A 16,005-nucleotide genomic window follows, 5' to 3' on the forward strand; every position below is an offset into this window, starting at 1 on the left:
TACGTCGTACGTACGTTACGTTACGTCGTACGTCGTACGTCGTGTCGACGTTGCGTACGTCGTACGTCGTAGTGGTCGTGTACGTGTAGTCGTAGTGTGTGTGTGTGTGTGTGTGTGTGTGTGTGTGTGTGTGTGTGTGTGTGTGTGTGTGTGTGTGTGTGTGTGTGTGTGTGTGTGTGTGTGTGTGTGTGTGTGTGTGTGTGTGTGTGTGTGTGTGTGTGTGTGTGTGTGTGTGTGTGTGTGTGTGTGTGTGTGTGTGTGTGTGTGTGTGTGTGTGTGTGTGTGAGAGAGAGAGAAAAACAGGGAGAACGATATTTTCATTTTCGCAGCATCTGTGAATCTGTTACTGGTATGTGTGCGAGTTTCGCAAAGCTGTCCCTTCTTCTTTCAGAACTGTAAATTCGAAGAACCTTGTTGCCGAGATACAATGAGATATTCGAGCTATCGTTAATTATAAAAATACTTCAAAGCTTCAGTACTCGAAATCAGCTTAATATTATGTCTTGAATTTTTGTACAATAGTGTGCATTTATTGTAGAGTCTATAGTAAATTTTAAATTGATATCTTAATGGAAAATTTCCATTAAAATCGTTAAAAAACCTTTAAACTTCAATCATTCAGTTAACTCTCTACAAGATAAATCCAGTTAAATATATTGATCGTTATACACTGAACTTAGTTTTTATTAAATCAAGATTGAAATTAATTAAAGATAGAGGGTCGTTTTGTATTTCTAAAATTGAATTCAAATAAAAATCCGTTCGATATTTATTTAATAACCGTGTAGATATATTTACTTTTAAAATGATATTTTTTTTTAATCAATGGTTGATATGTAGACACTTTGTATATCCATGTTCATTACAGTGCAGCGGGAATCTTCTTTGCTGTAATTTTAACCGCAGTCCCATTTTGGAGACAAGAGTAAATCGTCGCCGATCAATTAAGATGTTTTGCTCGATCCTGATTACTGAAAGTCCAAATCGTGCCATGAATTCCCTGCGGTTGAGCTTTCCGGGTTTCGAAAGCAACGAAGATGGGACCTCGCGAAATCTCCTCCGCCGTCCATTTAAATGCAATTAAGCAACGTCACGTAGAAGCGTAAGGGGGGTCGGAAACGTTTAAATCAAACTACGGCTGGTTTAGTTAGTTTCGACCGCAACTTTTAATTGCGCCTCGACTGTCTGGAGAACCATTAAATCTCGAAAGAGATATGTTATTTCCTTTTCTCATTTTTCTTTCTGCATTTTTATGCGCAACTATCTTTCCTGAAAAAATTACGAATATAATAAAATCGCTAAAATCTTTTTTGAAAGCTTAGTTCACAAGCAAAATATTTTAATCACGGACCAAATAAGTTTCAAGAATTCGAGAAAATATAATATATAAAATTTTTTACTTATTAAATCTCTTTTCTATATACAATAATATATTTCTTTAATTTTATTTTAATTATTCATGTGCTAAATAATTTTAGTCACACTCTTTTTTTTTAATTTTTATGCCTAGCTGTTTCCACGAATATAGATTAATTTCGACTCAATTTACTTTTTATCTTTTTTTGTAATTCTTAGGAAAAGGTAAAGAATAAATTGAATAAAGATTAACCTACAGCGGTTAAAGTTAATTACATTGATAATAAATCTACATTGATAAAAACGGATATAAAAGATTATGTTTTCATTCATCAGTTGTTATTATATCACATTACATTAGAAATTTTTATAACGGTGACCTAATTTACATCGATGAGCAACTGACATTTAAGTTTTTTTTACGTTGTCTGTATTAGTTAAAGAACCCTAGCTGGCATTTTTAAGAGCCAGTGAGCACAGCTAAAGTTACTCTCGCTGCATGGAAATGCCAAGTTTTGACCTTATATCCTTAGCCCTCTGGGACACTTTGTGATTAATCGACTGCCGTATACACATTATGACATGTATCTGACGTTTATCTTCGAAACAGCTTAACCTGGTAACATTTCGTTCGGCGGAATTATTTTGTCGCTTAAATATACCCCTAATTCATTAATACTATTTAATACAGATTCCTAAGGATGGTATTTGTAGTCAGTTCTTATTTTAAGATCTTAATATCTTAAGATGCTAACGTAGTTCTCGATCTTGATTCGTGACATTTTAAGATTATATTTAAGACGGTCTTAAATATAAGATCCGACTACCCTAAATCTCAATTTATAATTGATATTCTATCTTCATATCACATTTTAAACAATTTAAAATAAGTATAATAGACAACAGGAATTTTTTTTATTAAACGATAGTTTAAACATCAAAATACTTTGAATTGTCACGCAATTTAAAGTCAAATGTTAAAATTTGTTTTTTGACATAGACGTCGAAACATACCATGATGTCGCCTCATTCTTCCCTTCGTTTAAGTCCGACCCCAGCTACCTTTTATTCAATTCTATTTGCACCGGGATGTCACCACGTCGCACCGGTGAGAAATACAGCATCACGGTCGAAATGGAGGTTTGCTCCATGGAAGTCGAGGGCGGCGACTGTTGATTTAATTATAATCATTAGTCCATCCAGCTCCGCCCCAGGACCCTCAAATCCAATACAACTCCCGCCGTCTGCTATCATCCCCCGCATTCTGTAGCCGTTCTTTCTCTCGCCTTTCTTCCGCCTGAATTTTCATACCGCTCTAACTTTTGAGATTTGCTTAATTTTGCTTAATTTGCCATTAAGAGATACAATAACATACATGTAAAAAAAATTCATCCTATACGTAAAAATAACCTAAATTATATTAAAAATAAAATATAAAGTATTTATTCTTATTTTAATTTTTATTGAATAACAAACTGAATTAAATTGAATTAGAAATTACATTGCATTTTTCTTTTATTATAGATATCTACACGAAAGAGAACGATTTTGATGAAATATTTAATTAGATCTAAAAATAATTTTGTCGGACTATTAAATAATTATGTAGGGCATTCAAGCTGATTGTTAGAATGTCAAAACTTTTTGTTTGATATGTTTGAGATTCCTACGTAACTTTAATGATCCAAAATTATTTTTAATGTAGATATCTCAATTGTTAAATATTTCAATAAAATTGTTCTTTCGATTTATTAATTAACTTAACGCTGATATATTTTTTTAGTTTCAATACAATAACATGTCATATTTTCAGACATTTGACGAATAATATCAGAATTTTGTCACAATAACTTCTATCAATCAATATCAGATTAATACAAATGTTTCGCTTTTTATCAATACGAAAGAAGACGGATCGATTTAGCGATACTTGCCAAATGGTTGAAAAAAATCATTTCTATGGTGATTGTGTGAAAATCAAAAGCACCAAAGTTTTGATACAACCTCTTTGGCCCCCTTCTCGCCGGATTGAAACTCGTTAGCGCCGTTACGGTGTTCACAGTATGGCCACCTGAATGGAGGAGCTTACGCGAAAATTGTTTTATACCTCGCACGCGAAATTGAGAAGCTGCAAATAATGTTTCGCCGCGGTGAACGCCAATATTTCTGTTCAATATTCTGTGCATGCAGCCACGTCACAAATTTCTACATTAAGATTAAAACAAATTTCTTTCTTAAAAATTTAAAGAATAACGAAAGACATCTTTATAAAAGAAATTTGCTGCATAAAAAAATTTGTTGAAGAATTTGTTAAATTAAAAAAAAAACATTTTTCTCGTAATAAATCATTTTAATTATAATTTCATGAAATAGAAAGTTTTTTATTTTTAATAAAATTATTGTTTTTTATATTTCACATAATTTATTTATAGATTTCATTTACAGAATAGAATTTAAAAAAATATTCTTGTTATATAACTTTTTTAGATAATTACGCATACAACTAATAGGATTTTTATATATCAGTATTTAAAATAAAAATTTAGATTATAGAAGATTAAATCAATTCGATGTTGGCTATATATTAAAAATTTGCACGTATAATATCTGCAAATAAAATTATTAACATTAATTTCTATAGAAGATTACAAGTGAAGCTTACAACAAGCAATTCAATCGTGAATACGAACAAATGGATTAGGACGGAAGTTCGTAATCAGTTCGCCATGAAATCGCATCGATTTTGACATCATCGACGTTATCGGTGGCATCGGCATAAAAAAGGAAAAACCGTTGATAATACCCAGAGAATTGGGAGCGAGAGAGTAACTCTTGGGCAGTGCGCGCCATCGGACACGTAACGCTCTTCCGAGGCACAAATCCGGCATTATCGAGAGTATAATCAATTTCCCGACATAATACCGGGGCGGCCCGCAAGCTCGAACGAGACCGTCCAGCCGGAAGCGATTTCGACTAACGCGATTGCGTATTAATTCCGCGTATCACGTATGTGCATTCCAATTCGTTCGACATCACAATTGTATTCGTATACACTCGTCCACTCTCTTGTCCTCTTTCCCGAGATCATGATATTTATGCACTCTTTTATTTTCTGTATGATATTCTTTGGTCAAATTTAATTTACTAATTGAGAAATTTATAAGACTTTGTATATAAACTCCTACTTTATTTCCTACGTATATTAAACAGTTAAGAAATGTCATATGGTAATGCACTGAATGTCTTCGATGCAAGTTGTATGTGAAAATAAGCAATTTAATATTTTTATAATTCTTTTGTATTATAGATTAGCGAACAGTACCTATTTTTAATTTAATATTTTTTCTTTTATTATTTTAAATTTTTTCAACAATCATATCTTACATTTATATGGAATATTATTATTTATTGCTCTTTGGAAATAAATTAGATTGATGATTACACAATCTATAATATATACAAATAAAATTATAAATATTAATTTCTACAAAAGATTACAAATAGCAACCTTTTGCTACATAGATTGGCGAACAGTATCTATTTTTAATTTAATTAGTTCTCTTTTATTATTTTAAATTTTCTCAACAATTATCTATTTATAATGCAATATTATTGTCTAATTGCTCTTCGGAAATAAACTGAAGATTACAACCCGGTATTAGCTTTGCAAATTTCCTATCAATCCGGTGGTCGCCACTCGCGAAATCTGCAACGACATTCAGAATCCCTGCAAAAATAAAAAAAAGATAGTTGCACCGAGTGTATTGTATTCAGTCGTCAGTCTCGATACACGGTCGGCTCGAAAGTTTCGCCGTTAACGTAAAAGCCATCCCGTATGTTGGTGAACCCCCAGGGCGAGGAGTGAGGGTGGTGGAAACAGGAGAGGAGGGTGCCGTCCGCGCGATGCACGCTACGATTGTTTCGCCGTAATCCTTTATTGGATCAACGGGGCTGGAAACAATCGAGCGCGCTATAACGCGAGGATGGGCAGACGGCCGTGTCGGTCGGGTGGGACAAGGACGGGTTTTTCGGTCCGCCGGATGCGGCGTGGTGGCGGCCGCCACCGTCCGTCCTCGCCGGGGGTGCGACGAAGGACGCGCTAGATAAGCGGGGGTGGCACCCGATGATGGGGACGGGGCACAGGATTTCTACCTACTTTGCCGGGTGAACGGAGTTACAAATGGGAGAACGCGGAACTCATCCGCAAGCGGGAAACTCTCCGAGTTGCTTCTTCCCTGTTTCCGTTTCTCTTCCTTCTGCACGCGTATATGCAGTACCTTCGTATCTCTTGCACTTTTCTTTCTCGTTAACCTACCCAATCTCCTTCTCGTCTTTTTCTCTCTTGATTTGTACGTTTTCGATACAAAATATCTTTATTCTCGTCTCTTTCTCTTTCTATTTATCTTCGTTTTCTTTAGTAATAGTGTATCTGATGAGGATATTTTTTGCAATAAGTAATTAAGAGGTTTAAGTAAATGCAGGTTTAAGATTCTCATTAACATCAGGTTATTAATATATTCTTCTAAAGATGCTTATTAGTATTAAAAATTATTAAATTGCTTGTCAGTTTAATGTATGACATTGCTACTCTATTTTTGTTCATGATTGTCTTTCAAGACCGAAAAAGATTTCGCCGCGCTGTTTACAGAATCAGATATACATAGAAATATTTAAGCACTAAGATCTGCTTTGATCGAGAAACAGATTGCTCTTATTTAATAATATATTCATAATATTTATATTACGAGAATACATGAATATGAAAATATAATGTAAAATATGTAAATAATTTCTTATGTCTATTACGATACATATAATTTTTTATATATAAATTTCTCTTCAACTTTATAGTTAATAATTTAAAAATTTTTTTAAGTTTCGAAAAATCTTCTATCTTCTTCAAATTCTCCTACTTTTTATTTTCAAATTTGCTCTGTTTTACTCGACACTTACAACTTTTTCACAAGACTTCGGCCATCTGCCACTGATTCAATGTTTCATGTACACATATATCCGGGATATTTTCACATGAACATTCATACGCATCACGTGCTAGTGATATAATAACGAAGTGGATAACATAACAAGACTTACAATGCCTCGAATTTACGCCGGTCCGATTCCCTACGATTTGCGGCAATTTTTTTGTCCTATTCTCTCTTTCTCTCTCTTCATAAATTCGCCACCAGCCTTTCCTTTATCTTCAATAATCCGTCTCTTGAAGGATACTTCTGGGAATATCGCCGCAAATATACAGAAGCAGTTACATCTGTTTCGTGTGTTCACGTCATCTTCAATGTAAGGTTACTATACCTATCTAAATTACAAAAAGAGTACATTTTTTAAAGAAAAAATGATGGTCTGAGAGTGAAAAAGAGAAGTATAATTTTTTTATTAAATGTATGTAAATGTATTTAATAAAATAAAATTTCTAAAATATAATTTTTATTAACAATTCTTATAAATACAGTTTTATAAATATAAAATTTTAATTAAAATGACTAGAAATTCTACGACCTTAAAAAAATATATTCTTTTTTGGTAATCTTATCTTTGATGTAATATTAAAAAGTAGCTTTAAGTATGATAAACAGAATATTACGCAAAATACTACGCAGATGAAGAATTGTGACCATATATAGTAAAAAATATTATACATGTAAATATTAAAAAAGTTTTAGGACAAATATTTATTTATTATGCAAAATTAAGTAAAGGCAATTTTTTTTTCCACGTTTCCACAAAAATAGCTTTTTAAAAGCATTCTAGAGAAAAAGTCACTATTTTATTTTAAATACATATTCATTTCTCGAGCTTATTTTTTTTACAAACGGGTAGGGGGGACATAAAGAGGAATCTTCTGAACCTTTCCGTGACGTGCAGCTCCTCGCGTTTCATCGCTTTTAATCCATTCTCGAGCATACGGGCTCAAGATCGTTTATACATCGTGGCGAATTGATCTTTTACGAGAACAGATTTGCCACTAAACATGAGCCCTTCGTATATGTACACAGAGGTTGCATGGATATCACTAGAAACATATGTGCTGACGATCCTAAAGATATATAAAGGCCTATCAACTTCATAGTATATATATACATATATATATATATATATACATTGTGCAGGCCACCTGCTTTATAATAAAATTTTCTCGTAGCATAATTGTCCGATAACGTTCTAACCTAACTTATTTTATTAATAATTAGTCAGTATATTTAATCGATTCAATAAAATTTTTGCGAAGTTTAATTACCTCATTTAACAAACTGAAAAATATTTTTAAATGATAACATGAAAAGAACAATTTTGTTGAAGTATCTAAAAACTTACTGGATGCCAATTTGAAAATAATTTTATCAGGCTATCCAAATAATTATATAGGACGCTCAAGTTAGTTGCTAAAATATCAAAATTTTTTACAATATTGATCATCATGTTTGAAAGTCTTATAAAATTATTTTCAAATCTGTATCTTACTAAAATTTTGAATTCTAACTTTAGCAAAACCGTTCTTTCCACAAATTTATATATATAAAATCAAGGAAGAAAAAAAAATTATTACAGAATATTTGTTGTTAAAGAATATTTGTCGATATTTCACTACATTTATTTCATTAGTAAGTAATTTAGCAAAATTTATCTTCTTTAAGATTTTTGTATTTATTTCCCATAAATTTTTCAGATGAAAATTAAAATAGTCGGTTGAGAAGCTAAAAAATAAAATCGTGAGGAATCGAGAAAGTGTATTTTTCGGCATCGCGCCTGTCGAACAAAAGTCACCCTCCGTAACGTTTTTACCTCGTCGAATTACTTCACAATGGACAGCGACCCCTTTCGAGCCCAATTCTTTCCCCTTCGCGAGCAAGCTTCTCTCTCTCTTTCTGTACACAAAACATAATTATTCGAAATCCCAAACAGCATGAAAATTTTATTATCAGCGCTTTGGTAGACGTAGTCCATTAGAATATCGGCCGATGATTAATCCTTACATGACGGAGGGTCGGAAGATATAAAAGAAAATCTGGAAGGAATTTCTATCACGACGTAATATTCCATACAATAATTGCATACAATAATTCCATACAATAATTGCAAATCTTATTATCTCTATTATATTCTTTTATAAATAAATTTAAATATCTTAAATTGTTTCCATTTTTAGGAGGATAGAGAATTTATATAATGATGATTTATAAAAATAATAGAGAGTGAGATGTTTTATTTATATTGTGGAAATTTAATACTAGTACTAATCAATTAATCATTTATTCATTTAAAAGTATTATTAACAGTAAAAAAAATACTAGTATTAAATTTCTATAAGAATTATGTCCATGAATCCAATTATGTAATATAAAAATCCGAGATTTATTTCTTGAACTTATCGGCATTTAACAAAGATTTCAAAAACAGTCTCTTGCTAAATTGAACGATGAGATGAAAATGAACAAATTGCAGATTTTTACCCTAAACACTGCTATTTGATTGTGAAAATATACCTTAATCGCAAAGCACACGGCTCCAAATGTCACATACGTGTACGGTCGTCACATCGAGATAGATAATCGCCGAGATGCACGAATCGCGATAAGAAGCCTCGAAACGGCAGTTAAAGTCGATTGTACCGTAACGTCCGTGTACGATATGAAATATTTAATTCTATCGTGACGATTACAACGTCACACATAACCGGACGAGGGACGATGATTACATTTACTTTTGCAAGATAGAGAAAGGGGGACAATCGTTCGCGTTACCATCAGTTAACAATGTTCGTGTTAGCATTACTGCGAAAAATCGAGGGACTCGTTACGGTGAAAAATCTAAAGGAATTTCTCCCGCCTCATACTTGTAATTATACTTGCAAAAGTTACACGCTAATTAAAAACTTCGACCACGCGACGTTAATAATTATTTTGCGTTCGATCCCGCAACTTTTGTCATTTCGTTTCGTTAATTAACGATAATTAGTAATTAAACCATCTGCGCGCGCAAATTGTTAGTTGATTTTATTCTTTCGGATTATTTAACGGTTTGATTATTTAATTTTGAATTAGAATATTTTATGTATTTTTTACTTGAAATACTCATAAATCAGGTTTGATATTTTTCATATCTTCTTTTGGATATTTACGGCTATTATATTCATTTAATTAACTTTGTCTTTAAGGAATGTCTCATAGAAGTTATTCGCTTATGCAATTAATTTCTACTACACTCCGCACTCAAGAACGACGTAAAGTGATTACAAGCCGCTCTATTTTCCCAGAAATAACTCATGTAAGCCGCATAACTTATATGAAGTTCACGCTTGAGCCTCGTGCGACATAGTTGCTTCTATTTCGTAACGCGTTTAAGCTAACGAGTACTCGAGCGAGTCATACAGAAAGCACGGGCGTCGTTAAAAATGCATTCTCGCGTGACGCTCCTTGCCATTATGAGGTCCGCCGTTACTACTGTTCGCAATTTTCGTTCTTTTTTTTCGCTATGAACACCGTTTGATACGCACGAAATCGATAAGCCGCGACATATGCCGATTTTTAAATAACATCCCTCCATAGATTGCCCACAGCGAATAACTTGTTTCGATGCTAAAATGAAATCGTAAAACTTCGTATTAATGTCACGCTAATGAGCGTGGCATCTGCAAAGCGAATTTTACAAGTATGCTTTTTGCAGTTGTGATAGTTATTAGATTAACAGAGATTAATATATTAAACATATAAAAATTTATAAAAATACTGATATTTATAATAATTATAGATGTATTACACATATTTTTTACAATAACAAAATGAATAATTATGAAAAATTACAGATTTTTCTATATTACGTTTGAAAGTAATATAAAAGTTTAGTGGCAATTTAGAATCTGGATCCAAAATTGTTTCAGTAAGAAGAGAATATATTTAAAAAATTAAAATAAAATGAGAAATTGTTCATATAAGCTATAAAATAATAATAAACTGTAAATATAAATATTGACCTTATGGAATTATTTCACGCATAAAACATTCATTTTTATACGAAAAATATAAATTTCCAATTTTTTGCAGAACTGTACTTAATATATTTTTAAAAGTCTCAGAAAGAAAATGATATCAAGAATATAATCTATGCATTTTTAATTATATAACAAAATATGATATATATTATAAAATTTAAAAAATTAAGATATATAATAATTTAACTTTATCTCAAGTGTGTATACATATATTTATATATACATACAAAAAATATATTTGTATATACACACAAAAAGTAGAAGCATAACAGTGCTATAAAACGCGCATTCGTAGTAAAATTAATCGTGTATCGATAGTATGTCATGTGGAACAATAATTTTGCGAAATAATCTTCCCTAATAATTTCTTAATACGGCATTTTCGCACGAGATAAATTTTCAAAAGAGAAATCTTGGAATTTTAACAGCTACCGTAGAAAATCCCGAAGCATTCACCGTGACGCAAAAAACGCGCATATAAGGGGTGAGGTCGTTTCCAAGAGGCTCCCGCGGGGCTGGTAAACTCCCTTCCATGGACATTACGGTAAACGCGCGTTTCCGTGACTTTTTAATCGTCGAGGTAGGCGGACGTGCGACACAGCGGTGGAGTAACTGCTCGTTTCGTCCCTGGCCGAGCCGAGTGAATAATTCACCTCGATCGATCCGCAACAATGGCGAGCGCGGCGGAATTAATTTAAGTAATTCGACGATCGCTATCGACGGAAGCATTAAATAAAGCACCGTGTGTCCCGCTTTGGGTGAGCCGCGCGTTTAGATTGTAGATCGCCGTAGAAGCCGAGGACGCGAGGGATCCGCGCGCCCCGTCCTTGTCATCCACGCAAGCCATCGTTGCATACCTGAGTGGGTTGATCAGGATGAGTGGATCGTCATCCATTTCCATGGCTGTCATTACGTCAAGAAGTCGCGACATATCGCGGTTGTTTGCCGACCCGTTTTCATCTCCCTCCCTGTATACAGTATACGTTCGACTACCCACACCTGTCTCCATGAAAATGACGATTTCTGTTTTCAGAGTACTTCCCCGACGATATTATTATTGCCGACTAGCTCATGACCAAACGTCAACGTCGAGTTCCTTAATGTCAAATGAAAATTACATGCTCATCGGCTGATGAAGGTTTACATCGTGAAACGTCACAATTATGACGTTATTACGGACATTAGAGTTCTCGTTAAAGTAAATAGAACAGCAGAAAAATAAACTTGCAAATTACTACGTTACTATAATTACTGCATTACTCGTTATTATGTTTAATAAAAATTGTATTAAGGTAATATTTCTTCTTCTTCTCTCTTACTGAGCGATAAAGAAATATACGAGGAATATGGGTTAGATGTAGGACCGTTTGATTTTCTATTTATAAAATACGACTACCACTTATTTTGAACTTTTTGTAAGGATACAATATTTTTAAATATTTGTTACAACTTATTTGCTGCGACAACAACACAACTCAAAAACAAAGAAAATAAATTTTAATGTTTGGAATCATTGAAATTTTGCAATAATAAATTTGAAATATAATTTTGATGTAATAACTGACTGTAAAAGAGGATGAAAGTATAATTTTTTAGAATATTCTTTTTTTTTGTTTCCGTTCTTTTTCTGCCAGCAATGCAAATGACAATTTCAAGTTATGTCGTGTTGTAGCAAATGAGGAATTTAGCACGTTCCATTAATAAAAAGTTAATTATCAAAATTTTATCAGGAACGGGAGGCTGAGAAGATCGCCGAGGAAGCCGCGGCTTTGCGCGACGTGAAAACGGAATTGCCACCGGCGAGAAGTCCCGAGACCTGGCACGGTAGTGCCTACTATCGACATCTCAATGTTCTGAAGGGTGAGCAAGAGATTTGGTCATGCAATTAGCTTTTGGAGTTTGAGAGAAATCCTTTTAATGAATCAAAGCATCGAGAACGCTGATTTCGTCTATGATGAAACATTTACGATGAAGGCTCCCTAAATTACCTATTCATAAATCTAATTAAAGAATATTTTAAACTTATTAACTTTAGAAGAAATCGTACTGACGAGCGGATAGATAATTAATTGAACAAGTATTATATATATAAATTTCGAAAATATTTTAATATGTGAAACGAGGCGGCAAAAATGTAGAATTTTATAATATAATGAATATCAGCATGTTATAAATTATCATGATAAATTGAAAACGTCACAGATTCAGAATATACCGACGGGATAATTCCTGGAATTTCCAGAGAACGGCATTTCCAATTAACGTCGCACGAAATGCGCTTTTCCGCGATATAATTCAGGATTCCGCGTTGGGCCTCGGATCTCAGTCGATATCGCGGAAAATCGTCTCTTACATTTTCACGAACGGGCAACTCGTACTGCGTTTACACGTTATTCTCATGCATGAATAACCGGAAAGCTCGCAGAGGATTCAAAGCGTACCGTTTGCGCGCACCGTTCTATATAGAGCGCTGCCCTCATTGATATTAGTAATTAATTAGTAACTACCATGAATCAAGCGGTGAGAAGATCGGAGTTCCAATTAATTAGAGTAATTAGTCGCGACCGGAGTGTTAAGTGGGAACGCGCGGAGGGTTGCCTTGATATTCAGACGCGGGGGTGGATCTTCCAGGCTATAATAACACGGAAATGGGGTGCGGATGGCCCTTCGGCCGGCCAAGGGGCGTGATTTGCGTCGACGCTTGCGCGTATCTACGGTAGCCGTTGCCGACGTCAAGTTCCGTCGGCGTCGCGACGCTCGCGATTCCAAGCCCGACAACGAGATGCATCACAATATCGTACAGTGATACGTGTTTCCTTCGGATTAACTGGGATTGTAGCGAGCAGCCGTTGCCAGTTATGAATCAAGTCAGAATCTAAGTAGACGAATTTTAATTAATTTTAATTTTTAAATGTTGTACCACAAAAATATTATATTATTAGAAAAAACATTTTTTTTCTTGGAAGATAATCAATTTTGCGTAATTCTTACAAGGCTTGTAAAAATATCGTATGATAATGTGAAATATAAATAAAAAGCTCAACAATGAAAAAAAATAGTTTATTTATAACTGAATCGAAAAATTTAATTCAAAATTTAATTCTTTTCCTTTAAAATCGTCGGTGTCTTTTATTATATGGAAATTCTTCTCGACGATACCTAACGAGCGCGATACGATGATATAATATGTAAGCACAGAAAACATTTGCAAATACGATGCGCGTTTCAGATGAGACAGCACATACACACTTTTATACGCGCATACACACGTCGTGTTTACATGTACATCATTCGAAGTATATCGATAGACCCATTCAACGCGGGCGTAAGCCGAAAATAACGAGATAGGTGCCGCATCGACGATGAATACAAATACAGGATCATTGATAGTGAACGCAGGCACTTTGACTAACGTACAACTGTCGGTAAAAGCCCGCAGTTTCTTCTTTTTCTTCTCTGTCGCGACCGCACGATCTTTATAGAGCACGTTTTTTAAGCCTGTCATGTAAAAAAAAAAAATCTACTCTTGTCTGATTCTGTCGTTTTTACGCAAATTAGTCGAATGAGACTAATCGGTCTACAAATGAATCTTTTGTGAATTTCGAACATTCTCCTTTAACTTTAATTTTATCGACATATCTGTAAGAAAAAGAATGTAATCCTATGGAATTTATAGGGATTACTATCATTGAATTAGAATCATTTCTGCACATTTATAAATTTTACTTCAATTCTTCAATTTTAACTTAAAAATCAAATTAATTATCTTTCAAACAAAAGTAAAAGGTGTATTTTCAGTAATAAAAACAGATAATGTTATATGCCATTTTCTTTTAAAGAAACAATCGTGCATCCATGAAGGGTTGATTTCACATAACGCGTCATCCTAATTGTAGTATAATTAATACTAATATTATCCGTCAATATTAAACTGACAAGACCCCGCTAATTACCGGATGATAATTATTGCAGGGAACGAGTCGACCGCGGAAAGGGCAGGCTCTGATTGCTCGGCTTGCCGTCCTCCACGCGGTATATTTTACAGCCAAGTCCACAGTCCGTCCGCGCCGACCAATTAATCGAGTTGAATTGGCTGAATTAATCGACACGCAGGAGTAGCAGAACGTATGAAGAGGAGGACACATTTAACCCGAACCGTTCCGTAAGCTTGCGACACGTCCGTTGCCTTAAAGCACAGTCTCGTCGATCTCTATATCCTCGAATTTTAAGGGTTGAGGCGCAACAATGATCTAATGCCTTTTCAAGGACTTGAGGAAATTAATCTTGAAGAATTGAATTAGATTTAATTAATTAGATTAATCAAACTAAACGGATTAATATTAATAAATTAAATGTAGCATAATTCAGAAATCAAATTTTCAACAAATACTATTCAAGTCTAATCTAATGTTCCCGATGTCTTCTAGAAAAAAAACGCGTTGAAACTGTGTTGCGTCAGACCCTTCAATTTCTAATTCGCTTCACGTTCGCGGTATTTGCTGAAATCGGGCCCAGTTTTATAGTTGTAAGGCCCTTCTCCGCGCAAAATGTGAACCCGTCATTAGCAAACGTTATAGCAAATATTTCGTCTTACGTATTTGTGATACCGGCTAGGAACAGGCATCGATTTTATCGCGTCGTCAAGTGGCAGCTTCTTGTCATGTCCAGTAATGGATCTCTTTACTGATAGGACAATGATTCATTTTAGGATGTTTACGCGTTTCGTCCTTTTACGGCGTCGTAAGCAGACGAACAGATCGATCGAATCGAGAAGCAGGAAAACTTGCGAGATACTCGTTGTGAATATAGAGCGACGCTAGAATAATGTTCGCCGAAGACGCTATCGTCTTCGATAGAGCGAAGAAGGAAATTACGTTGACATTTACGAATCCGACGATTTCCAAGGATTCGTTAATCTAGTCTCGTATTACTTCGATTGTCGTAATTTTCTAGTAAAATTCGCGAGAAGCTCAATATAACACATACGTATAGAAAATGCAGTTGAATGAGAACAATCGTCATTTCGATATAATGAAGATGCATGATTTACATTCTAGAATTTATTCTTTTTTTATTAATTTTCTTCGAGAACAAGGAAAGAATTTGAGAAAACCCGCGAAACGCAAAATCTTTGGAAAGAATTCGATTAATTTGAATGAGCTATACATAATAATTTTGCTGAATTATCTAAAAATTTAATTTAAAGATCAGATCCGAAAATAATTTTGTTAAACCATCGAAATAATTACACAGGAATCTCAAGCATGACGAGCAATGCTGCAAACGTTTTAGTAACGAGTTTGAATGTCCTAAATAATTATTTTGATAGTTCAACAAAATTATTTCTAAATCTCTATCTACAATAGATACAGATAAATTTTTAGATATTTCAACAAAACTATCCTTTTGTACATGTGTACTTTTAATATCTTTTTCTTAATAAAAAAATTCGGAAATATGCTTTTAAATATTTTTAAATATCTTTCATTTTGCAAAGTGTTTTGATAAAACTAGACACATATTAAATTTCCAATAATATAGGATTGTAATAAATTTATGAACAGCTGATTGTTATTTTTATTATCAAGAATTGATAATAAAAACTAATTATTGGATGACGATTACTTTTAAAGAATATTATT

At 33.7% G+C, this 16,005-nt stretch overlaps 1 protein-coding gene across 1 annotated transcript in view; it reads left to right on the plus strand.

Moving 5' to 3' along the window:
• LOC105619032 (SKI family transcriptional corepressor 2) overlaps positions 1–14,442 on the plus strand; it is a 22,871-nt gene extending 8,429 nt beyond the window's left edge. Inside the window, exons 5-6 of the mRNA XM_012200559.1 lie at positions 12,094–12,223; positions 14,336–14,442. Coding sequence (XP_012055949.1) covers positions 12,094–12,223; positions 14,336–14,442 — 237 coding nt within the window. The remainder of the gene's footprint in view (positions 1–12,093; positions 12,224–14,335) is intronic.
• Positions 14,443–16,005: the final 1,563 nt, after the last annotated feature.

This window comes from Atta cephalotes, assembly GCF_000143395.1.
Source record: "Atta cephalotes unplaced genomic scaffold scaffold00019, whole genome shotgun sequence".
NCBI classification, from domain to species: domain Eukaryota; kingdom Metazoa; phylum Arthropoda; class Insecta; order Hymenoptera; family Formicidae; genus Atta; species Atta cephalotes.